The 26,377-nt window shown below is 40.1% G+C and overlaps 1 protein-coding gene across 1 annotated transcript; it reads right to left on the reverse strand.

Annotated features, from left to right (window-relative positions):
• Positions 1-8,956: 8,956 nt before the first annotated feature.
• LOC131433771 (uncharacterized) lies at positions 8,957-12,818 on the reverse strand. The gene is made up of 3 exons (XM_058600364.1): positions 11,434-12,818; positions 9,967-11,362; positions 8,957-9,175 (listed from the first exon to the last, which is right to left on the reverse strand). Exons 1-3 carry the CDS (start codon positions 12,816-12,818, stop codon positions 8,957-8,959), a joined length of 3,000 nt encoding a protein of 999 aa, XP_058456347.1.
• Between the last annotated feature and the right edge of the window lie 13,559 nt (positions 12,819-26,377).

Raw genomic sequence — 26,377 nt, forward strand, 5'->3', positions numbered from 1 at the left:
TTAGTTGAATCCACCAATTAAACTTGCTGTCATTTCTTAGCTAAGGCACGCTTCATATCCATTCAACTAATGTTTTAGTTGAATTAGAGAAATAAAACGTTGTTTTCAACCAACATAAATGGTTGAATTGGTTTCTGCCATTTGCAGCTATATGGCACTCTGTCACCGAAAAAACGTTAACACTGTAATGACTACTAGCCACTAGATGGCACACGACTACCGAAAAAAATTTCACGATTATCTTTTCTATATTGGCAGGTATAAATATGTTCTATTGGAGAAAAAGACATAAGCGAAACATAAACTTCTTTTTGAAAATTTTTCTTCTCAATTGCTGTTTTCTTCATTCGACTTCGCGAAATTGACTATCTCACTGAAAACTTTGAGCACTCGGTACAAGTAGTACACCGGACAGCGTAGCCCAGAAGGTTGGAAGATACAAAAAACGTCATTTGACATATACAATTAGAATGCAATATTCGAAACTCACTTCACTGTTCCCCGTAAAAACATTATTACGCACAATCGCTTCAAGTGCGCACAAATTCTGAATAAATACACTTTCCACTAACAGTTTACGTCATTTTTACATACCGGTTTTGAAATTTATATATGGATATATCGTAACACATGCGAAAAACATCTAAACAATTTGCAAGCAGTTTCAACAAGACTGTCCCTTTTAGCTTTTTAATGGATTGTTTTGGTTTGACACTTCTCATGAGTTTTTTGCTAATAAACTTGTTAATAAAACCAATTTCATTTTTGTTTTCTTTGTCCTGTCCTTCAGTAATGATGGTGATAGATAAATAGAAACAAATTTTCTGATTTTAATAACAAAATTTGTTGTCAATGAGAATTTCGTACTGGATTGAAATATTGCTGGTTTGTGTCCAGAATATTCGCCAACTAAACACATTCTCTAAAAATAAGAGTTTTTTTCAGCAAAGTGAATTCTCAATTTTAACTAATTTTATAGTTATTTTGGAAATTTTGTTGTTAAAATCAACTAATTCAAAAACAGTAATGCGAATTAGGCGCAGAGCTAATTTCGGTCGTTCCGTGCAGGGAAACGTGTCACTTGAGTCAATTTGTTTTGATTGTTGTTACTTTTCATCTCACCTAGTAGACAACAACAAACGATATTTACCCTGAGTGTGTTATATGAAAAAAATAATTGGCTATAGAAATTCTTATAGCCTTCAAATGTAGAAGGCCTGTGAGTTTGAACTGAATAAATGAATTCAATTGGTATGCAACTATTTTCACTCTTATTGCCTTTTACGCAACTGATCCAACGTTGCCTCAACTAAAATTAGCATGTGCGTGCAGATTCCTTATTAGGCACGTAAGGTGATAACATCATCCAAATGATCTTTGTTGCCCAACTAATACTGACGATAAATTCACTGCGATGCTAAAGCCAATTGATATAACATTTCAGGGAAAGTGAATGAGATAAGCTTAAAATTTTCTTGGTTTTTTTTTGAATAATAGCTATTCAGGCTGATTGGTGATCCTTGACAATTTTTGAGGAGTAGGTTGTGTAACCTGACAAACCGGAACCATTTCCGAGAGGGCTAGAATGTCATCCGGGATTGTCGATTCTTGGCATAGGGCGATGGTCTTTCATATCTGTTGCGTATGTTCTACGCCCAGCCTGAAAGGATTTTTAGTGTCAATATCGTAGTACTAGCTACACAATGTACGCACGGAAAGACCGAAATCAGCATTTTGGTGAAAAAATTAGTTGATTTTCTGATTTTAGTTAGTTATTTTTTGAGACAACTAAAAAAATAATAAAATATTTATTGAAATGGCTATTTTTTTTAGTTGAATTCATCAATTCAACGTGCTGTCATTTCTTAGCTAAGGCACACTTCAATTCCATTTAACTAATTTTTTAGTTGAATTAGAGAATTAAAACGTTGTTTTCAACCAACATAAATGGCTGAATTGGCTTCTGCAATTTGCAGCTATGTGGCGCACTGTCACCTAAAAAACGTTAACACCGTAATGACTACTAGCCACTAGATGGCACACTACTACCGACAAATATTTCAGTCGCGGTAGTCTTTTCTATATTGGCAGGTATACATACGATGTTGTATTGGAGAAAAAGACATAAGCGAAACATAAACTTCTTTTTGAAAATTTTTCTTCTAAAACGCTGCTTTCTTCATTCGACTTCGCGAAATCGACTCTCTCACTGAAAACTTTGAGCACTCGGAAAACAAAAACCGTATACAAGTAATACATCGGACGGCGTAGCCCGGAAGGTTGGAAGATACAAAAAAACATCCTTTGACATATACAATTAGAGTGCAACATTCGAAACTCACTTCACTGTTCCGCGCAAAAACATTATTTCGCACAATCGCTTCAAATGCGCACAAATTCTGAATAAATACACTTTTCACTAAGAGTTTACGTCATTTTTACAAATCGAATCAGAAATTTTTATATGGATATATCGTAAAATATACGAAAAACATCAAAACAATTTGCAAGCAGTTTCAACAAGACTGTCCTTTTTAGCTTTTTAATGGATTGGTTTGCTTTGACACTTCTCATGGGTTTTTGGCTATTAAATCTGTTAATTAAACCAATTTCATTTTTGTGTTCTTTGTGCTGTCTTTCAGTAATGATGGTGATAGATAAATAGAAATAAATTTTCTGTTTTTTAAATAACAAATTAGTTGTAAATGAGAATTTTGTGTTGGTTTGAAATATTGCTGGTTTTTGTCCAGGATATTCGCCAACTAAACAAATTCTCTAAAAATTCTCTAATTCAAAAACAGTAATACGAATTAGGCACAGAGCTAATTTCGGTCGTTCCGTGCGTTAAGAATAGGCGGCGAGGTCTATTGAATAATAATAGTACAATTTCGCCATTAATATATACAAAGCTTTTAAAAAAGTAACGGATGTAACACCTCTTAACGCTTGTACGTTTAAAAAATGTAACACATTTATACTCTACTATGCGGGTGCAAAGAATGTGCCAAGTAGATAGATTTCCTTCGTCTCAAGTTTGTAGGTCAAAGGCGTTATAAATATAACGAGTATTATGAGTAGTTCCATCTTAGTTTTATCATCTGTTACGGTTTAATTCTATGTATTTCCGGTCTATATGTGGTGTAATGTAATTTAACAACATTTAAGTAATAATTGTTTGTTCCATTTCAGACATGGAAAGCGAAATAGAAGAGCAGCGCCGAGACCGATGCGGATAGAATAAGGCTTGTTTGACACAAAATCTGGACAGATTTAATTTAGAATAGCACAAATTTGCTGTTAGTTCAATCCAAAATGCTAAGTAAAAACGGTTATGGTAACCCTAAGCACAAACTTGGGTTAACCCCTAAATGACCTTACCTGAATCGGCCAGTATTACCCGAAAATAATGTTTTCGTTCGGCACGTCACCAAAAACATGGAACTTCGGTGCCAATTAAAAAGTGTTTTGTAAATAGCATTAACTTTACGTCTTGTTTGTTCAAATCCGTCTATTTTTAACGGATATATTGACATTTCTGTGAAAGTGACTTTTCTCCTCTATCCCAGTAAAAGGAGTTTTGAGCACTTCATGACAAAGCGATGTTTGGAAGCAAAGTGAAACACTATTTACAATGCGCACTTGAAAGCAGTGTGCCTTAATATTATATTATATTATTGAATAAAAAAAAATGCGCACTTGAAAAACTTTGTGCAGTATTCTTTTGTTGACATTTTGTTAAATGAGATGAAACCTTTTTGCCCCCTTATATATAAATGTTATGCAGTCACGGAGAAAATAAACTTTCAAATCGATCGCCATATACCATTCGAATCAATTCTACAAGATTCTTAATCGTCAGTTTGTTGGTGTGTGTGTGTCTGTATGTGTATGTTACAAAAACATGTAATCGTTTTTTCGGAGTTGGCTGGACGAAGTTCCACAAAATTAGATTCAAATGAAAGATCTCTTGGTCCTATAGCTTGCTATTGAATTTCACATGCATCAAACTTCTCAATTATCTCAAAGATTGCTTCACCGATTATATTCAAATGAAAGTTCCACCTACAAACTTAGATTCATATGAAATGTTCTATGCTTCCATACAAGGTTCCTGAATTTCATTTGGATCCGACTTTCCGAGGCAATGACCAAATAAGCTTATATCAGTTTTACCGGCATTCGGTTTTCGATACTGGAGGGAACCAACAAATTTTATTTGGAACGCACTACGATTTCTCGGAAATGGCTATTCCGATTTTGTGTTTAACTGACTTCGGCTACACCGATTTTCGAAATCCGGCTCCGGTAGCGGAAATAGAGGACTTCAATTGTTTACTCAAAGAAGGCCAAATCGAATATCATAAACGAAAATTCAAATTGAAAGGTAAATTTTGGTAAATTTTATCCAATTCCAACTTCCGATTAAGGAATTACAGGGTGATGAGTTTTTAAAACTTAAACCGTCATAGAAGATAACGATACCCAAAATAATATTCAAAGTTGGGCTCAAAACTATTCAGATTTTTTCGTCATAATAATTCATCACCATACAAATGGAATGCTTAATCGATTGTCGCACGTTTAGATTCAAAGAAACTCATACAAAATATAATAATCGATTCGACTTCCGATCCCAAAATTACAGGGTTCAAACTGTTATGGAACGAAGGTTAATAAAATAGTTTCATGAAAACTAAAAACACCGAAGAATATTTATGCAGAAGAACACATGCGGACTGATATAAATGGGACTGCTAGGTTAATTAAGCACGTTTTCTATAGCTGTAGGTCGCAACTCAGGCTAGTGTGGTGGATTCCTTCATCCGGTACAACATGGACTCCATTAGCTTTATACCATTCTGAAACATCTTTGGTGTACAAACAAGATACCAAATCAGGCCAATTTAGCGAGAGAGCGTAATGGCTGCGTAGGAATGGTAACAATTGCTTCTATAGGCATTCTTCAAGGTATATTTCCGGTAGTTATGAAGCTTTGGCATGCTTGACCACATATTGCCTGGCAAACCACTTTGGAATACTTTACATTTTAATCGTCCTGGAATGCTCCTCTACGCCTGTCCGTTGCGACACCGGGTTTTAGCCGTTACGTTCTATTTATCATCACGGTTCGGTACAGTTTTCACCTTAAACGACTTTATACCTTGCTGGTGCTTGAAAGCATGCACGAAAGTTGAAAATATTTTTATTTTTCTAACCCACAGTACGTACTGAAAGATCTGGTCCTTTCTGAAATATTTGCTCCACCTTTGCGTCCTTCTGGTGGTTCCTGAGATCCGTTTTTGCTCTTCTCATAGTCTTCCTGACTTTGTCAAACGTGTCTTTTTTCTTACTTTGCTTTCCGCACTTTCTTTTTATTTGATGCCATCTTCGATCTGAAAACTTTTGATATCACAAAAAATTGATTTTACACAATGACCAGAAATTCGTTCATCAGTCTGCGAAATATTTTACGCGTTGATGATTTCCTGAGATAGGGTAACAGAGGTATTTTGGCCCACTTTAGTATTGATTTTATTTTGGCCCACTTTGTAAAAATATCCATAATATTAAAGTGGGTCAAAGTGGTGGTCAGATTTTGTCGCGAACAAATGTTTAGAAATTCTCAGAAGTTCTACTGACAAAGATATAAATAAGATGAAGCAGTTAGTATCATTTCATAATAACAAATAAATCGACAACAGTGACGGACGTTAAAACGATACAGACGCTAAGACCAAGGCTTGGCGGGTGACCGGGTGAAACACATTGCTGTCCAAGTGCCAAAATCTGTGATGGAATTGAAACAGTAGATACTCGTGTGTTTCGTTACCAATTGGAAACCAAAAAGAAGTTGGTTAAATGCTGGAGGAACCTATCATTTCGATGCCTCGGTTTCCACCGGTGTTACTGGTGTTCATTTTGGTGACGTTCGTTAGGTATAAAATGTATGGGACCTGTTTGGGAATCCCCACCCATAAAGGGAAAAAACATACTGAATGTAAAATAATAAGCAGTCATTCTAAAACGAAAAAAACACAATCGGCGCGTGTTGTAACGAACGTGCCTGAACTGATGTGAAGCCTGATGGGAATGGATTCCAGTAAATCTCTGTCCGACCTTGACAATTATTCGCAATTGACACTAGCACATAGCTCCAGCTGGCCGTGTTCCCGTTCTATGGGTGCATCATCACGTTCAGCTGAGTGTCACTTGGATTGCAGTTTAGCAGTGGGAGGTTACGTTGGTAATCATGCTTTCGGAATGATTAAACCATGAAATTCAGTTGTACTGCATCACCCCTTCTCAATTTTGTTCTCGCTTAATTTGATTGTTTTAGAGACGGATGCGGGAGCTGTAATTGGTTGGTAAAAATCTGACATTACAGTTCATTCTCGATTAGCGGACCGCCTGGATTAAGACTGAATAAATGCTCTACCCATGATAGTATTCGATAGGCTGCTTCTATTTTGCGAAATATTTATTCCGGTTGAATTCGGTTCGAACCGACTTGCTATGCAAAAAATTAGGAGAATTGTGTGTGTGTGTGTGTGTGTGTGTGTGTGTGTGTGTGTGTGTATGTGTGTGTGTGTGTGTGTGTGTGTGTGTGTGTGTGTATGTGTGTGTGTGTATGTGTGTGTGTGTGTGTGGTTTATTTTTTTTTTTACAAGGTGAAATACCTACTTATGTACTTTCCCAGTTCACGCGCTCAGTAGTTGTCAAGCTACCGCTATTGTGAACCAGCGAGTGGGACTGGCTGAACCTTACCCACTAAAACACCTTGGACATCTTGCCTTGATCCCCCCGGAACTAAGCTAAGCTCAATACTTCGGGGGAGGCTGTGCTCATGCACTTCTTCGTTTGGGAGAAAATGAGCTCCTGCTCTCTATATACATCTCGGCTGTGCTGTGTCACTTGGATTGCAGTTTAGCAGTGGGAGGTTACGTTGGTAATCATGCTTTCGGAATGATTAAACCATGAAATTCAGTTGTACTGCATCACCCCTTCTCAATTTTGTTCTCGCTTAATTTGATTGTTTTAGAGACGGATGCGGGAGCTGTAATTGGTTGGTAAAAATCTGACATTACAGTTCATTCTCGATTAGCGGACCGCCTGGATTAAGACTGAATAAATGCTCTACCCATGATAGTATTCGATAGGCTGCTTCTATTTTGCGAAATATTTATTCCGGTTGAATTCGGTTCGAACCGACTTGCTATGCAAAAAATTAGGAGAATTGTGTGTGTGTGTGTGTGTGTGTGTGTGTGTGTGTGTGTGTGTGTGTGTGTGTGTGTATGTGTGTGTGTGTGTGTATGTGTGTGTGTGTATGTGTGTGTGTGTGTGTGGTTTATTTTTTTTTTTTACAAGGTGAAATACCTACTTATGTACTTTCCCAGTTCACGCGCTCAGTAGTTGTCAAGCTACCGCTATTGTGAACCAGCGAGTGGGACTGGCTGAACCTTACCCACTAAAACACCTTGGACATCTTGCCTTGATCCCCCCGGAACTAAGCTAAGCTCAATACTTCGGGGGAGGCTGTGCTCATGTCTTTCTTCGTTTGGGAGAAAATGAGCTCCTGAGTTTCTATCTTTATCCCTCTCGATCCACCTTTGGCGCCTCGACAGCCCAACGCCGCTACGTCGCGCCGCACTACTCAACTGATCCCCGACGATGGATCTAGCCTACACCGACTGAGAGTTTCCCCTTTTACGCCACGCGGGACACCCGAAGGAGTGCCGAGGTCTGCTCTGCGATTCCGGTTGGAGCATGGCGTCCGGTTCGCTGATGCCCCGACGACTCGAATCGGTGTTGTGGCGTCTACTCGACTAGTCCCCGGTGATGGATCTAGCCTACACCGACAGAGAGTTCCCCGACGATGGAAGTTCTCCCGAAACCGACGTTTTCGATACCCGTCTACGGCCCGACCGTAATGATGCCTGGGTCGATCCAGTGATGCCGGTTGGAGGATGGCTTCCGGTTCACTGGTGCCCCGACTATCTTAACGGTGCTACGCCACGATCTACTCGTCTAATCCCCGATGAAAGATCTAGACTACACCGACGGAGAGTTCCCCGGCGAAAGAGGCTCTCCCGACACCGAGTACCCTGTTGCACCACTCGGGACACACGAGAGAGTGCCGAGGTCGGTCCAGCGATTCCAGTTGGAGCATAGCTTCTGGTTGGCTGGCGCCCCGACGACACAAGTCGGTGTTGTGGTGGCTACTCGACTAGTCCCCGCCGAAGGATCTAGCCTACCGCGACAGAGAGTTCCCCGACGCTGGAAGTTCTCTCGAAACCGACGTTCCGAAACCGGTTTACGACGAGCCTACTCAACTAGCCCACGGTGGTAGGTCTAGCCTACCCGACGGAGAGTTTCCCGGCGAAGAAACCTGTCCAGAAAACCGAGCCACATTCCACACGCTTCGTCCGTCTTCTTAGGGTGCCGAAAACAGTCCGGCATTTTTCGTCTTTGGACCTAGGTCATTTGACGCTGCTCTTCTCGCCAACTCCTCTGCAGTGTGGACATAATCTGAACAACTGTCCGGTTCACCGCGTTCCATTTTCCTTCGTCACTGCACATCCTTTGAACGATGTTCTCCACACTGACATCGGCGCCAACGATGGCAGTCATTTCGCTACGCGGTTGGATAAACCGTGGGCAGCTGAATATTACGTGCTCCGGCGTTTCTTCTGCTTCCTGGCACTCAACACACAACGGCGACCTTGCGTGGCCAAATCTGTGCAAATATTGCTTAAAACAGCCATGTCCAGACAGGAATTGCGTCAGTTGAAAGTTTACCTCGCCGTGCACTCGAGTTGTCCAAACCGACAGGTTAGGAATTAATCGATGCGTCCATCTTCCCTTCTCCGCGTTGTCCCACTGCTGTTGCCATTTAGTGAGCGTATTGGCTCTCTCTCTGCTCCGGGCTCTTCCTGTGCCTTGATCCCTGTAGCATAGGCTATCCTCTTCCAGTAGCAGACAGATGGGGATCATTCCGGCTATCACGTGCACAGCGTCTGACGATATTGTTCGGTACGAACTTGTCACGCGCATTGCCATCAGTCTGAAAGTGCGGTTCAACTGGGCTCGGTTCCTTGCTGTTGTCAATGCCATCGACCACGCTGGAGCTGCGTATCGTACGATCGATGATGACACGCTCGCCAGTAACCTCCTCTTGCTACTGACAATCGCGGAATTATTGGGAATAATCCGAGATAACGCCAATATCACCTTCATTGCCTTCTTGCATATGTAGTCAACGTGACTATTAAAGTTCAGTCGATCGTCCAGTATAGCGCCCAGATGCTTGACCTCACGCTTCGAATTGATGATGCACTCACCGACCGAGATGCTCGCATGTTGCACCGCCTTTCGGTTGCTGATGATGACCATTTCAGTCTTTTCATGTGCCAGCACAAGCTTCTTTTCCCGCATCCAATTCTCAACGACGTCTACTGCCTCCATGGCGAGAACCTCCACCTCTTCTCGAGACTCGCCGATTACTAGGAGCGCCACATCATCCGCAAAGCCGACAATCCTAACTCCCCTGGGCAGATTTAGCTTCAGCACTTCGTCGTACATAATGTTCCACAACGTGGGACCCAGGATGGATCCCTGTGGAACGCCAGCCGTGACAGACATATTTACGTATCCGGCGTCTGTCTCGTATATCAGCGTCCGGTTCTGAAAATAACTTTTCAGAATCTGACATAGGTACTCTGGTATCCTCAACCTGTGCAGAGAGTCGGCTATTTCTACCCAGCTGGCACTGTTGAAAGCGTTTTTCACGTCCAATGTGACCACCGCACAGTAGCGGTTTCCCCTTTTCTGCTGCTTCTGGGCCTTTTCCATGGTTTCCATGACCACTCGTATGGCTTCTACAGTGGACCTGCCTTTCCGGAATCCGAACTGCATGTTCGACAGACCGTTCTCGCTCTCAGTGTACTTCGTGAGTCTGTTAAGGATCACTCTCTCCAGCAGTTTTCCGACTGTGTCCAACAAGCATATAGGCCTATATGCTGACGGATCGCCGGGTGGTTTGCCTGGCTTTGGTAGCAGCACCAGCTTCTGCCGCTTCCAGATGTCAGGGAAACTACCATCCTCCATGCATTTTTGGAATGTAGTCCTGAACATGTCTGGATTCTCCAGAATCGCAGCTTTAAGGGCCACATTTGGAACCCCGTCCGGGCCTGGAGCCTTCTTCACCGGTAAGGCTTTCGCTACAGCAAGCAGCTCCTCGTTTGATACTCGGATTTCGTCGCCGCGGACATCCTGTACGTCGTACAGTACTGGCGGCCATATCGTAGGCTCATGCTTCGGGAACAGGGTCTCGATTATAGTTTTCATCCTTTCCGGGCACCTATCCGGTGGAACTGCTGGACCTTTCATCTTTGCCATGGCCATCTTATAGGCATTACCCCACGGATTCTCGTTGGCGTTGTTGTTCAGCTCTTCTAAACACTCTTTCTTGCTGAGCCTGATTGCCTTGTTGAGTGCGGCTCTTGCTATTCTATAGGGCAACCTTCTTTCCTCCCTTTCGCCGCTGTTTCTAGCTCTCTGCATCCTTCTCCTGGCATGTAGACAACGGGCCCGCAGGTCAGCGATCGTCGAATTCCACCAGTACGCCGGACGTCGCCCATTTCTGGGTTTTCCCATTCTAGGCATGGTTGCATCACACGCACGTGATAGTGTTGCAGTCAGCTCTTCCGCGCTGAGGTTTATTGTGTTGCGCTCGAGCCTCAGTGCTTCCACAAATACGTCCTTGTTAAAGTTCGCTGTTTTCCACTTTCGCTCACCAAACTGCGTTCTGCTTGATTCCACCTGCGAGTCGCGTCCAACACAATACCGGATCGCTTGGTGATCGCTGTGGGTGTATTCTTCGCACACTCTCCAGTGCATGCTCCTTATCATTCCCGGGCTGCAGAAAGTGACATCTATGATGGACTCTCTACCATCCTTACGGTAGGTGGTAGTGGTACCGTCGTTGGCAAGATCTACGTTCAGCTTAGCTAGGGCCTCCAGAAGACTGCTTACCCTTGAGTTCGTGAGGCGGCTGCCCCATTCGACCGCCCAGGCATTGAAGTCACCAGCTACTACTACTGGTCTTCGGTCGGTTAGCTCTTCCGTTAGTTTGTCCAACATCCGGTTGAACTGTTCGATCGTCCATCGTGGAGGTGCATAACAACTACATATGAAGACTCCGTTGATTTTGGCTATAACAAACCCTTCATCTGCGCAGTGCACCACTTCTTGAATGGGGTATTTTCCCACTGCCCATATCGCTGCTGTTTTGGCTCCGTCTGATGTCCAGTTTCCATCTCCGGGTGGAATTTGGTATGGCTCCGAAATTATCGCAACATCGCATCTATGTTCCGCAACAGATTGCCGCAGAAGATGTTGTGCCGTATCACAGTGGTTGAGGTTAATTTGCACTACCTCCACTGGGACTTCGTTGCACTCGCTCGTTTGAAGGCCGGGCATCTGCTACCGCCTGTAGGATGTTTGTTATCCCCCGTGGCAGCGCAAATTAGGCATTTCGGAGGCTTCGTGCAATCCTTTGCCTTGTGACCTTCCTCGCCACACCTTCTGCATAGTTTGCTCCTATCCGGCCCTTGACAGTTCCGTGCGAAGTGACCAAAACCCAGACACTTGAAGCACACGTCCGGTAGCTGGGAAACGCTCAGTGGACACACAGACCAACCCACACATATTTTCTCCACTTTCAACGCTTTATTAGCTGCATCTACTGGCAGCTTAATTAAGGCTACCTTGGTGCCGTCAGGTCCATTCCTGATACGGATGGTCATCTGGACCTCTCCTAGCTCGCATTGCTCCTTCAGGGCTAATTTTACCTCCTCCTCCGTAGTAATCTCGTCCAGATCTTTACACCGGAGAGTCGCTTCCGGGCACAAGGCTCTTACTTCCACCTTGTTTCCGAGGGCTTTCTCGGTAAGCTCCTTGTACGAGATGCTGCCTGCTTTGGGGTTTCTTTTCAGCTCGAGAAGCATCTCACCATTACGAGTGCGCCTGACCTTTTGCACGTCTTCCCCTAGCTCTTTAAGATCCGGGTTCATCCGCATAGCGCGTAGGACTTCGGCGTACGAGTCGTCGCTCGCTTTGACGATGAGAGCCTCGCTCTTATTCCTCGTCCTGACGACCTTACGTTTTTTGGGCGGGTTTTTTTTGCTCGCTTTCTCCTTTTTTTTGCCGACGACCTGCCATTCAGTGCGGCTGTTTACCGCGTCGGTTGCTTCTGGTGGTAGTTTAGCTCCAGTGACACGGGCATCCTTGTGTCTCTTGGGACCACCTGGTCTAACATCTCCAGGCGATGCCCTTGGCCTCTTTGGTGTGAAGAAGGGCGTGGACTGCACCCCAGGGGGAACACTACTCGCCGTGTTGACCTCCCTCGTAACTGTGTCGGCTTCTGCCCTTTGCATTTGCGCTGCGCGACGTGCCTCTAAAGCAGTTTTCGCCGCTAACAACTCCTTCTCCCCAGCTTCTGCTCTCTGCACTACGTTTTTCCACTCCTTTACAGCAGAACCAAGAGCGCCTTGGAGATTAATCACCAACGCCTTGATGTCTTTGTGCACGTTACTTCTCTTATCCACATACTCGTGCAGCTCGTCCACCAACTTTTTCGCTGCCTCTACCCTCGGTGGTTGTGGTGGTTTCGTCCACGCGCTATACTGCTGCTGACCCTGCTGCTCGTTCGTGTGCTGCTTTTGCACCTGCTGGGTTTGCGGCGGCGGTGTCCTCACCAAGCCACTCTTGACAAACGGATTTGTCACTTCTTTCTCAACTTCGATTTCGATTACTTCCATTCTTTAGGGTCCCCACTCCGGGCCACTATCTCCACTCGTTGTAGTAGTCGCTTATGATCCCTAGGTTATCTTTGCGAGCATGGAGGCCTAGCGAGGGTTGAACACGTACCTTCATAGGGTTCGTGTCCAGAGCCGGATCAGCGTAAGCCAGGAGTGCTCTCAACTGGGCCTACTACCCACCTTAATTGGTGCGAGTATTGAACGTACCCGGAGGCCTGCCAAGGTTTTAACGGGACGGAGGCAGACGTACTGTTGGCCCGCTCGCCGTTTCAAGTCGGTATCACCCTTCCTTACTCAGGGAACAGAACAGCACGAATGTCAGCCCATCATCGTCATCCGATCCGTTATCCGCATCATGTCCGTTGTTGTTCGCCGAGGCCAGTATATAATAATCAGGGTCTTACTGGTATCGAACCTGATGTGCCAGTTGGCACTCCTGCTGGGTTTGTGTGCTTTGAGCGGTACACAGTCGCTTTGCTAGGGCCTACTTGCGGACACATGCAGCTTTTTATAGAAGTTCAACAGAGCCCACTGCCGAACCCCACCACATCCTAGGCAGGCCCCTAACTCGCAGTGGCCATGGGGAGGGGTCGTTAAGCCCTTGGACTAGTCCCTGCTGCCCGTGTGTGTGTGTGTGTGTGTGTGTGTGTGTGTGTGTGTGTGAGTGAATAATTGTCCCTCATACAAAGTTCCGGAATTTCATTTGGATCCAACTTTCGGTTTCGGAATTACAGGGTGATATGAACCAAAAATGTGGAAATAATGCATTGAAAATGTGGAAATAATGTCTCTCACTTTTCTCGAAGATGGCGGAACCGATTTCCACTAACTTAGATTCAAATAGAAGGTATTATAATCCCGTTCAATTTCATTTGGATCCAACTTCCGGTTCCGAAGTTACAGGGTGATATGCATCAAAAATATGAAAACAATGCATCAACAATGTGGAAATAATGTCACTCACTTGGAGATGGAAAGTCTTAAGATGCCATAAAAATATTCCTATATTCATTCGGATCAAATCCCTGGTTCCAGAGATAGGGGCTCGGTATAAAAATGTCAATTTTAGGAATACTTTGTTCATAAGCTACCTCTTTATATTGGCTAGTGATTTTCTCTAGTTTGCAGGCCATGAGAGCCTGTAACCAAATAAACCATTTATAGTCCCATAAATGATTTGCTGAATTTTATCCAAGTCCGACTACCGGTACATTTTTTCCAAACTCAAATCGTCACAGAGAATCGTAAATAAATTTGTAGTTCATAACAGTGTATGGTTGAATGAACCGAATGTCACTATGCCGATATCCAGCTTTCGGTTTTAGAAGTACCGACAATAATAATTAAATATGATAAAATGGAGCTTACTTCACTTTCTCATATATGATTGATTTCACAACCTTAAATTCAAATGTAGTAGTATTCTGCAACACAAATCTTCAAAACTATTTTCTGAACTTTCTTAAATTGTAGTACAGGGTGATTTTTTAAGAGCTTGAGAACTTTTTTAAACAATAAAACGCATAAAATTTGCAAAATCTCATCGGTTCTTTATTTTAAACGTTAGATTGGTACATGACATTTACTTTTTGAAGATAATTTCATTTAAATGTTGACCGCGGCTGCGTCTTAGGTGGTCCATTCGGAAAATCCGCTTTTTTATCGACAAATTTTGTTCAGCGATGAGGCTCATTTCTGGTTGAATGGCTACGTAAATAAGCAAAATTGCCGCATTTGGAGTGAAGAGCAACCAGAAGCCGTTCAAGAACTGCCCATGCATCCCGAAAAATGCACTGTTTGGTGTGGTTTGTACGCTGGTGGAATCATTGGACCGTATTTTTTCAAAGATGCTGTTGGACGCAACGTTACAGTGAATGGCGATCGCTATCGTTCGATGCTAACAAACTTTTTGTTGCCAAAAATGGAAGAACTGAACTTGGTTGACATGTGGTTTCAACAAGATGGCGCTACATGCCACACAGCTCGCGATTCTATGGCCATTTTGAGGGAAAACTTCGGAGAACAATTCATCTCAAGAAATGGACCGGTAAGTTGGCCACCAAGATCATGCGATTTGACGCCTTTAGACTATTTTTTGTGGGGCTACGTCAAGTCTAAAGTCTACAGAAATAAGCCAGTAACTATTCCAGCTTTGGAAGACAACATTTCCGAAGAAATTCGGGCTATTCCGGCCGAAATGCTCGAAAAAGTTGCCCAAAATTGGACTTTCCGAATGGACCACCTAAGACGCAGCCGCGGTCAACATTTAAATGAAATTATCTTCAAAAAGTAAATGTCATGTACCAATCTAACGTTTAAAATAAAGAACCGATGAGATTTTGCAAATTTTATGCGTTTTATTGTTTAAAAAAGTTCTCAAGCTCTTAAAAAATCACCCTTTATTTCGGGGAACTTCTGCTGTAATATACAGGAGAAAATGAAAATGAGAAAGGCATCATTTCATTACTAGGTGGGTTAAACAGGTTTTTTTTATTCATATTTACTGTAGCGTTTAACCTTTTTTATATATATAAAAAATAGGTATAGAATTCGCTCCAACTTTCGACAAATTTTCCGAGGCCCGGAGGGTCGAATGTCCTATACCAATCGATTCAGCTCGACGAACTGAGCAAATGTCTGTGTGTGTCTGTATGTGTGTTTTCAACTAAGAGGTCGAGATCTCAGAGATGGCTGGACCGGTTTTGATCAAACTAGTCGCAAATGAAAGGTCTCCCCGTCACCTAGAACGCTATTGAATGGTTTTATGATCGGATGTTTACTTTTTGAGTTATACGAAGTTTTATATCAAAATTTTCAGTTTTTTGACAGTATCTGTCACGATTGACCTTGAAACAGAATATATTTTCAGACTTAGATTCCGCACGGTAATACCTATCCAACAAGCCATAGATTGTTAAAATCCGTCCATTTTTAACGGAGATATCGAAATTTTTGTGTAAGCGACTTTTTTTCCTATTCCAGCAGTAGAAGTTTTGAGCGCTGTCTGACAAAGAAAGGCTTGGGAGCAACATAAAACACGATTTTTTATACTGTTACATACATTTGTTTCTAAGTACCCAAAAGACTGTATGGCTGAACCGATCTAAGATTCAAATGAAATCTAAGAATCATCTAAGATTCAAATGAAAAGTTTTAAGATTCTATAAAACATCTTGTTTTTCAGTCAGATCCGACTTCTGGTTTAGGAGATACAGGGTGTTTAGTATAAAAATGTCTATTTCACATAAATTAATCAGGTTTATCGGGTTAGCAGATTTGGATAGTCGATAACAAAATAAACTTATTTCATTTTCAGTGGTAATCAGTTTTCGATTTAGATTTAATTCGCACTACGATTTCCCAAAGATGTCTACACTGATTTTCAAACATTTTGAAACAAATGTAAACTATACAGCTACTCCGGTGAATTTGTCTGACTTCGGCTACGCCGAATTTCGAATTCCGGTTCCAGTGTTGTATCGTTTCTCAAAGCTCAATCGTTTTCTAAAAAAAAAGCCAAATCGAATTTCAGAAACAAAAGTTCAAATTTAAATAAATCCAATTCTGACTTCCGATTCTGGAATTGTAGGATGATGAATTTTTAAAATTCAAAGCGATATAGAAGATGACAATCTCGAAAAGCATTAAAGTTGGACTCAAAAATATTGCAATTTATTCGTCATATGGCCATACGTATCGGTTTGGGTTATACTGGTTCGTTAATACCGGCTCTAGAAGTACCTTAAATTATCGTAAACTCTAAAGTGGAAATTACTTCGACATATCATGGAATGTTTAATCCATTGTTACACTCTTAGATTCACATTCGATCCGATTTGCAGTTTCGACATTACAGAGTAATGAGTGATTAAAATCTCAAATTGCCACTTAAAACGACGGACATTAGAATAATGTTATGAAAACTGAAATACCGAAGAATATTCATGAAAAAAACATATGCGGATTGATAAAAAAGGTCACTCACTGCTAGGTGGATTAAGCGCGTTTTTTTATTGCTGTATTCAAACGCTATTGTAGGTCAAAAGATGTGACAAATATACCGAAATATTATATATCAGAAAAGAAAACATGCATGGATATTTTAGAGAAAGTAAAATGAAAATGGAATTTGCAAGAAATATTATGAATTTTGGCCATTTTTCCTTGCTACACCGTGTACGGACACAACCAAACTTGTTTTTTAAATATTTTCATTGCAAATATTTTAATTGAGTATCGTTTCGTTGAATCTATTAGATTTTCTCGTTGAATCTATTTAGATTTTCTCATATCAACTACATGTGTGAAGTTATTGTATTCGCTAAGATATTCATAGCCTTTGCTACGTTATACCCGACATACCGGTATGAAGTGAACGTTACGATACAAATGTGTCGATAATGAACATTTGGTGTAAACGAGCCTTATTTTTTCTTCTAGGTTGGTATGGTATCACGAACATGAACTTAGCGATGCAGCTATCGCTGATTGTATTGCAAATATGTGAATAATTTGTTGCTAAATAGTTACAGTGGTTTTAAATTTGTTGCTGAATCCATTTTTATGTTTTCATGTACATCGCTAAGTTAATATGAAGTTTATGGAGCACCTCTCCTAAATGAGCTTGGAAACAATTCGAAACCCAGTGGATAGATTGTAGTACTTTGCTAAATTCATATGAAGTTAATGAGTTTTAGCATAATATTAGTTTTAGCATAACATTCCTTTTGTACAATTTGGCTTTTAGTAATTCGAGGTGTCTTCAATGTTGATCAATGGCATTGTCAAGACGACGTCGAAAGCTATAACCACCATCTACATACTAATGGCTTGAAGCCGAATTATCTTTCTTCATGCGTTAGTTCCGACATAAGGAAACTGTTTAAATTCCAATTACATATTATTGCATTTATCAAGTGAGCGAGCTCATATTTTTGGATAACGTTTTGTTGGAAAGTTCGTACTGTGCGTATTTTTTCATGTATAACGCAACGATGCGTTATTTTTTTCATGCGTAGCACATCGCTATACCGGCCAAAGCAGAACAGCTACTGAATGAAATGCGATGTGTGAAGCAACGATCAAAATCGTCGACCGTGTTAAAAGAATCAAAAAGATGATATCATTATGGCATGCTGTGATTGGCTCGTGAAAACATGGGTCGTTTCAAACCGATGTTTCAATATTGTACTATTGAAATACTAAAAAGACCTTGCAATGCGTGCTTAAGATAAATAATATTGAATATATTGGTAGTCAGATTGTATTATTATGCTTAAAATTGTGACTGAAAAAGGTTACTCGGTTAATTTTGATTTTTTTAGTGGAAAGTAAGGCATTTTTAATGCCAATACTCATTGTTTATACCATACCTACAGTGAGACCACTTTTATCTTAGGTCAACTCCGTAGATTTGGCTTAAATTCTATTCATACTCGTATGAGGACATGAAGATGTGCATTTATATGTATATTTATATGAATATATATCTGCATTATCGGCTAGGAGCTCTAAGCGATAAAGACAGGCTCACAAAATTATGTTTAATTATTTAATTATTTTCCGTGGATATCTGGAGAAATAGTTCGAGATCTGGAGATTCCTGAAGAAAAACTGATAAATCCATTGATTTTAGGAGACTCATTAGTAGATCCGTAGAATAGACAGAAGTCCGTTGGTCTACGGATAAATACGTAGGGTAGTGCCTGTTATACTAACCAACAAAACGTGTCGTAAGCCCACTGCACTTAATCACTGAAAATATTCCTTTTTTTCATGTGTCGGTTGTGTGCGATACATTTTGTGCGATGATTCGTTCAATTCATGCGGTTGAAATTTGTACCCGCCTTTTTGCCACTGAATTTCATCTCAATGTTCGTCCATTGCAAATATTTTAGAATACTTGTATTTTGAGTTATTTGTGGTTGTGGTTGTGGAAAATTGTATCATAAATTGCTGAACATATTTCTGGTGGTATAGAGAAAAAATATTCACGATACAACATACTATACAAAATAGAGTGAATTTTCAAAAGGCACCTCATAATAAAGTAAGACGTATTCACGTCAAAACAACAAAGTTGGCTTCGTATCACTCTATCATAGGTTTCGCGTAACGGCACGATGGGAGATCCAGCTAAAGTAGAGTGTCACCTTCGTGGGACAGAAAGAAGCGCCTTGGACGCTTCGAAAGGCATTCTTCTTTATATATTTGGTCGTTGATGCACACTTAGAAAAATCGTGTGAATTTACGTCTTTATAGATGCACATAAAAGGAGCATCGCAATTCACTTGAATTTATTTCTAAAAGTAAGTGAAAATCAATCCTATCATTGATTTCACAGCTAATTTAGATTAAGTGGACATCGATATAGACACAATATTTATTTTTACGTGTTAAAAGATGCAATAATCTGTCATCACCCAAGAAATTACGGTATGCTTGAATTTACAATGTAAGTTTCTTTTTTCTAAGGGTGTGATTTCAGCCATTTTTTCAAAATTTCATCAATTTGTACCCAACCAAAAAAAAATTGTAGACGAAAGAAAGTGTTGCATTTCTTTCGAATTACAGTCCTTAGTAATTAAGTTTTTGGCGTACATGTTCCCAAATTCACAACAAATGAATCGCGATGTTCTGGTATAGAAGCTGATAGTGAACATAAACAAATACACTGACAACAAAAATAAGCTAGAATAATACAATGGAAATATCACATAAATATTATGTTCATACATGGTATGACAGAAAAGATACAGTACAGTACAGCGTTTATGCACCCTGTAATTCCCGCATATAGCATGAATACAAAAAATGACACTTTCTTATAAAACTCTTATAATAATCTTGATCAAGCGTTGCTGCGCAACTTGTCCAAATATCCACTAATTCTTAAACGTCATCGAAAATCATCTCCGATTTTTGACCGTCTGTTTTTCAGTTTCGGGCCACTATGCATCGGTCTCTTTCATATGCCATACATACGCTATTCAATTGATAAAAAAATTTCTCCCATATAGTACCTACAGTGGGTTGCGAGATTTTTGCTATCTGTTAACATACCACGTAGACCACATGAACGATGCTTTAATTGAAGTCTATGATCATGATTGAGCGCGCAATGCACTTGATGTTGTGGGGGTCATCAAAGCGTCAAGACAATTAATTCAACGGGTAACGGTAAACCGCCAATGTCATTGTGTTCTTGCTACAATTTCCAAATTGTACAGAAAGCAACCTAATCAAATTCGTTGTTACTTTCATAGTCGTCGTCACCTACTAAATTTGTTTCTTGATTAAGCGCTACTGGAGGAATATATTTATTTGTTGAAACTATGCAATTGTTTCACGACCATAAGATGTACAGGACGAAGTATGTCAGTAAAAGACAATATTTTAGCTATTGGGGGTGTAAATTAAGAGAATACTACCAAAAAAACACAGCAGAGTGCATAAGTTTCCTATAATTTCATGGAAAATATAAAATAATAAAAGAAGAGTTTATTATATCGTAATTTAATTTATTGCTTTAACAATCAGAATAGTAAAATAAATAGTTAGTTATGGCATTCTACGAAACGATTTCATGTTCTTGTTCACGTTGCACATAACACATTTATTATGTGTTCTATTTTCTATACGTCATTTTGCACAAACTTTTTTAGTGTAATAAAGATTGATAGTTCTTTTAACTTATACATTCAGAAACACATTTGTCGCCTTGGAAGTAAGTTTTCTTCATTCAGTAGAAAAAAACATCGATCGGGTTTATTATATCGTGATTTAATTTATTGCTTTAATTGATTTAATTATCAGAATAGTAAAAAAATAGTTAGTTATGGCATTCTACGAAACGATTTCATGTTCTTGTTTAAGTTGCACAAAACACATTTATTATGTGTTCTATTTTCTTTACGTCATTTTGCACAAACTTTTTTAGTGCAATAATGATTGATAGTTCTTTAACTTATTCATTCCGAAACACATTTGTCGCCTTGGAAATAAGTTTTCTTTAACATTCAGTAGAAAAAACATCGATTAAATAGTAATTGAAGAATCTATAACGATTTCCCTTGAGCGTTAAGGAGTTAATGAATATTTTAAATTTGTTCTGTAACAGTATATTTTCCAACTACAGTGTTTTTTTTTGGAAAATTTTTTCGCAGATACTTTAAAACCATTTCTGCATTGAAAGATTTCTGGCATCCCTTTTAATAAGTTTTGATGACTGAACCAATTATAAACCTCGCGGTCTCTACTGTACACCGCAAGTAAGTGTTGTGCAATTAGGAAATCTACCGCAATCATAAGCCAGTTCAAGGTTGCACTGTAAAAGAAATAACATCTAGTCATGCAGAAAAACAATTATTAATAAATGTGAAGTAGTAGTTGCAATAGTGCAAAAATAATGTTTGCTAACACAACCGTTTACTCGAACACTTATTCACCTCCTTGTTTTATGGTGAATGCTATAATAGAGTTCGAACTCGCTATACATCTATTTCGAGCAGTGTTTGCTCAATTATCATTGAAGCATTAGTTCTATTTGAAACATAGATGGCGCGCCGGAGATAAGCTTTTTTGTACTAGGTATATTAAAGAAGTCAGCATAGTTTGTAATGGAATAAGGAATTTCAGATAAGCTTAAACCATTAGAAGCTTTTGTTAATCATGCAAGATTTTTATATTAACAGATCTAATAACGTTATTTATTTGTGTTAAAATACAATTCATGCTATCTTAAGATTACTTACATATCCTAGACATTTTTAGTATTTACGTTACGTTTTAATTATAACTAGTTTGTACTCAGTCATGTCATGTATAGAAATGCACTTCGAAGTAATTACACGATACACGGAATAAAACCTCTTAACCCATTTGTTTTATACTACAGCACTGATTTTTTTCGGGTTTGATTTTCCTTCTTTCATCAGTTAAATCAATTAATTAATCGGTATATGATGGCAAAATGGAAATTCCACTGTGGGAGCCGAAGCAGTAGAAAAGAACAACGTGACGTGAACAGTAAGTAATTTGCCTAATGTCTAGCTACAGGCTATACTTGATAGAGAAGTCATGTCACTTCCCTGTGTATGTCGCATTCATGTGCGAAAAGTCAGTACAGAATAGACCATTAGAGGTTCAACTGGAAGGCACTATTTTTTGTCATATATTTTTGTATTTTTAGATTTCACACAAATTTTTGTCATTCAGGGGTTTTGGTACCGCGTGGATATCCAGTTTGTGCAAAGTGCACATAACTAGTTTCTTAGTTTCATCAGCAGATTATGTCGAATTGCTCATGCAAACCCACGGATCAACATAATCCGCTGAGCAGACGTGATGTTTATGCTTTTTGCAATACACTTGTTAACGCCGAAGCGCGATGTCTATCCTGACGTGCCGAAAGAACGAAATAAATTGTACGGCATACTGCCCGCTGACTCATTTTAGTCATTCAGAGGTTTTGGTACCGTTTTGGAATCCAGTTTGTGTAATGTGCACGACTTGTTTCTTAGTGTTACGTTTCGTCTTCGATTCATCAGTGCATCAGCAGATTATGTTGAACTGCTGATGTACACCCACGGAAGATATTGATTGTTAAGTGCGTTTCAATACAGGCGATTGAGATATACTTGTTTTTTCTCTTCATGGTTTTATTGGTTATATTTTACTTATTTATTGCAAAAACGAAACGCAGTTAAAGCAGAAAAGTCAACATATGACTGATAAGGCATATCTCTTGACAGCGGGCTGTCTGGAGTTATTTAAGTTTCAATCCATTCAATTAATACGATTACTCTTCTATATTACTCATAGAGATGCAGTGAAACAACGACTATCGGACTAACATGTCGTTGTCGTTAATGACCATTTAATGAAAAGTTTACGCAGTGATTTTCTTCTCCAAAGCTTAATTTTCTTGATTCATAGCGCAAAGTGTATGCGAATTTTGAGCCGAATAAAAAAATACAAAAATAGATTTAAAAAAATCGTTATTTCCAGTGGAACCGCTCCATTATAAACTTTTTAATTTCAAAGATAGAAAATATCATGGCTTGTTCTTCGAGTTTGGTTTGTTCGTAGCCGCCAACATTTCGTTGTTACGTCAGAATTCAATGCACTTATAAGCTCTAGTTGTCCTATACATGAACTGCCGAATCTGCGGCAAACTTTGTTAAAAGTGAAGATTGTCACGGATAATCGTGAAATGAAGACCTTCCACTGCTTCCAATAACGGAATGAATGATAGCTAATATTTATGAACATTAAATATTATACAATCAATCATAAAAAAAAATTTGAATAGTATATGGCACTCGGCTCTACAGGCATCGGTTCAAACGTCGGTTTTCACAGTGATTGCAAAGCCAATCTACCGCAAAAAAATGAAAGAAATGTTCAAATTGGAGATCATCCAAATATAGTTTCATTACATGTAATGATGCGAATAATCTATTTATTAAAGATATAACATATCAAAAGACATTATCTAATTATATAATAATATTTTACTGCTCTCTAATTATGTGATTATGTGATAACAGAATTATACTTCATTTGGACTCTTCATATGTGATCCTTGAAAGAAAAATTCTTATCATATAGAAGAGCCGTAGTGAGGGTAAGGCGAGTGAGACAGCCTTCTCGGGTGCCAAAACATGATGGAATTGGTGAAAATGTGTTAAACAATTAGTTCATCAAAAATTTATTTCTTGAGACTTTTTCCACGAAAACAATTTAAACCGGATTGATGTGAGATTGGCGTTATACTGTTACAAAATCCGACGAGATGTAATCATTATCATTTATTTACATGAAAGCGCAAATCTACAGCCATTTAACGGGTGGTAACTAAAATTTTGGAATTTTTCCGAGACCTGTATGCTCAACAACAAACGAGCTCAGAAAAAACTAAGAGTGTGTATGTGTTAGCTCTCTTTCTCCTCTTTCTGCTAGTATTTTCTGTTTTGTTCATGCTTGCTCAGTTTCGCTCAAAATGCTGTCGAAACAAGAAATATTTCGCGAGCGCATTGTACAGTTCTACGAACTGCACAGAAATCTCGGCAAATAGTATACGGTACAACATTTTAAAAGCAAAAATGTTGCGGCTTCGACAGTTTACAATATCCTAAGATGCCCAACAACTGCTCGTAAGGAAGGTAGTGGAAGACCAGCTAAAATTATGAACGCAAAAGGACTTCGTTCTCTTTTTCGGGCCTTCAACAACAAGGATTCACTGAGCCATAGTAAATCTGCCAAACATTGAAAAGACTCGGAATAAAATACCGATAGAAGACACGAGCCCCGGAATATACTGACGCACAGATTCCAACGCTGAATCCTCAATGCCACTGGTTGATTAAAAATTTTTCCGGAAAAAATTTTGTTTTGGACGACGAAAGTTACTTCCCTCTTTCGAAGACGCTGATTCCCGCAAACGATCGATACTATTCAACGGATAGTTCTACTGTACATCCGAACATATTAGATGTACAACTTTGCTTCCGCCGTTTTTTCCTAAATTCAAAGTATTGTCCGTCTTTCCGGAAATTTTCGGAACCCGGCTCGAAAAAAGGAGTCCGCTATCCATGAAGCAATCCATTTTTACAACTCTTCGAAGGATTGAAAATGTTGATCTGCCAGGCCGTGTGCCATCGAACGGAATAGGTGGAAGTCAGAAGGGGCGACATCTGGGGAATACGGCGGGTGGGGCAAGACTTCCCATTTCAGGGTTTCCAAGTACTTTTTGACCACTTTTGCGACGTGAGGTCGAGCATTGTCGTGTTGGAGGATGACTTTGTCATGTCGCTCTTGATACTGTGGCCGCTTTTCTTTTAGCGCGCGACTAAGGCGCATCAGTTGCGTTCGGCAGCGATCTCCTGTGATGGTTTTACTCGGTTTTAAGAGCTCGTAGTAAATTGTTATTCATCTTTGAAGGTTTTTTCTCTTCCAACATCATGTTTGTCTTCGATATCGAAATCCCCCTTTTTAAAACGTTGAAACCACTACCGACACGTTCCTTTACTCAGAGCAGCATCACCGTAAGTTTCTGAAAGCATTCGATGCGCTTCAGTTGCATTTTTTTTGAATTGAAATTACAGAAAAGTAAAACTTCCCGCAAATGGTCAGAATTGGGCACATAAACAGACATTTTCGAGCGTGAATAATACGAAAACAAGACCAACTGTCACTGAAACGGCGATGACAGTTCGTAAGGCACTGTACACACTCACTTTAAAGGCATTATCATCTATGTATTTTAACCAGCCTCAGCCGGTACAGCTGATAAAATATTAGTTTCCGAGAAAGGCATTTCTAAGCCATAAAGCTTGCTTCAAATAGAATTGGAACAAAGACAATTGCCTGTATTTCAGTTATTTATGATTGTATTCAAGATCTTTTTTTATACAAATGTAGCGTTTTCTTCATACTTTTAAGAAAAAATACGGATAAAATTATTCGTCACGGTTTTGAAGGAATTCTCGAATTTTTCCTGTAACACGGCTCAGTAGGCGGCGCACACCTTCTTCGTCCATCGTTTGAGCTATCTTATTCCACCAGGTCGTCATCTGATTGATGTCTTTGACAACGTTTCCCTTTGCCTTGAGTCTCCTCTTCATGATTGCCCAGTATTTCTCAATAGGGCGGAACTGGGGGCAGTTGAGTGGGTTAAGGTTTTTCGGAACAAACTGGACCACTTTCTCTGCATACCATTCTTAAACGGCTTTGCTGTAATGACAGCTTGCCAAATCTGGCCAAAACATTACAGGATGGTCGTGGGATCGAATGAATGGCAAAATTCGTTTTTGGAGATACTTTTTTTTGGTATAGTTCCGATGTCATTGTCTTATTTGTAACGAAAACTTTCGTTTTTTTGCCGCAGCTGCAAATGCCCGGCCAAATCATAAATTTTCTTGCAAATTTGTCGGCAAAAACAAATTTAAATTTGGCTGGAACATCCCCCCGAGCCGTTGCCAAGTAAAATTTTTGACCTGGGATTTGCCCGAAGTCAGCTTCGGCATAGGTTTCATCGTCCATCAGAAGACACCCGTTGAACTTGGTCAGCACCTGGTCATATAGTTTCCGAGCACGAATTTTGACCACACTATTCTGTTTCATGGTCCGATTTGGCTGTTTGCTAGCTCGATACGACTTGATTCCTTCCCGGAGTCGAGTTCTCCTCACGGTACTATGGGCAGCACCGAATTTTCTGGCCAAATCACGGTCCGACAGATTAGGATTCCGCTTAATCGTCTTCAAAATCTTACCACGCAATTTCCGGTCGTCAGTTCGACTCCGACGATCGGCTTGAGGCTTCCGAATCGTCGTCAATGTTTTCTTATACCGTTTGATAACGCGCCATACGGTATTTCTGGGCAATTTCAGCTGTTTAGCTAGCCTAGATGCAGACCACAATGGATTTTCCAAATAACTGTGCACATTTTTTTTCCTTCTTTCGGCTTCCATGTTGATTGTTTACAAAGTACAGTCGATTTTCGGAATGTCAAAAATCATACGTGAAGCTGACAAAATTCCCGACACGTGGGCGCCGA

This window comes from Malaya genurostris, chromosome 3, assembly GCF_030247185.1.
Source record: "Malaya genurostris strain Urasoe2022 chromosome 3, Malgen_1.1, whole genome shotgun sequence".
NCBI lineage: Eukaryota > Metazoa > Arthropoda > Insecta > Diptera > Culicidae > Malaya > Malaya genurostris.

Bases quoted from the DNA above. Each gene is read 5' to 3' on its own strand.
- LOC131433771 (XM_058600364.1), bottom strand. From the start codon at position 12,818: ATGGAAGTAATCGAAATCGAAGTTGAGAAAGAAGTGACAAATCCGTTT. The intron at 11,363-11,433 runs GTAGTGCAAATT...TGCGGAACATAG, and splicing joins GCAACGAAGTCCCAGTGGAG to ATGCGATGTTGCGATAATTT. The intron at 9,176-9,966 runs GTGATCCTTAAC...GATTGTCAGTAG, and splicing joins TCGGAAAACTGCTGGAGAGA to CAAGAGGAGGTTACTGGCGA.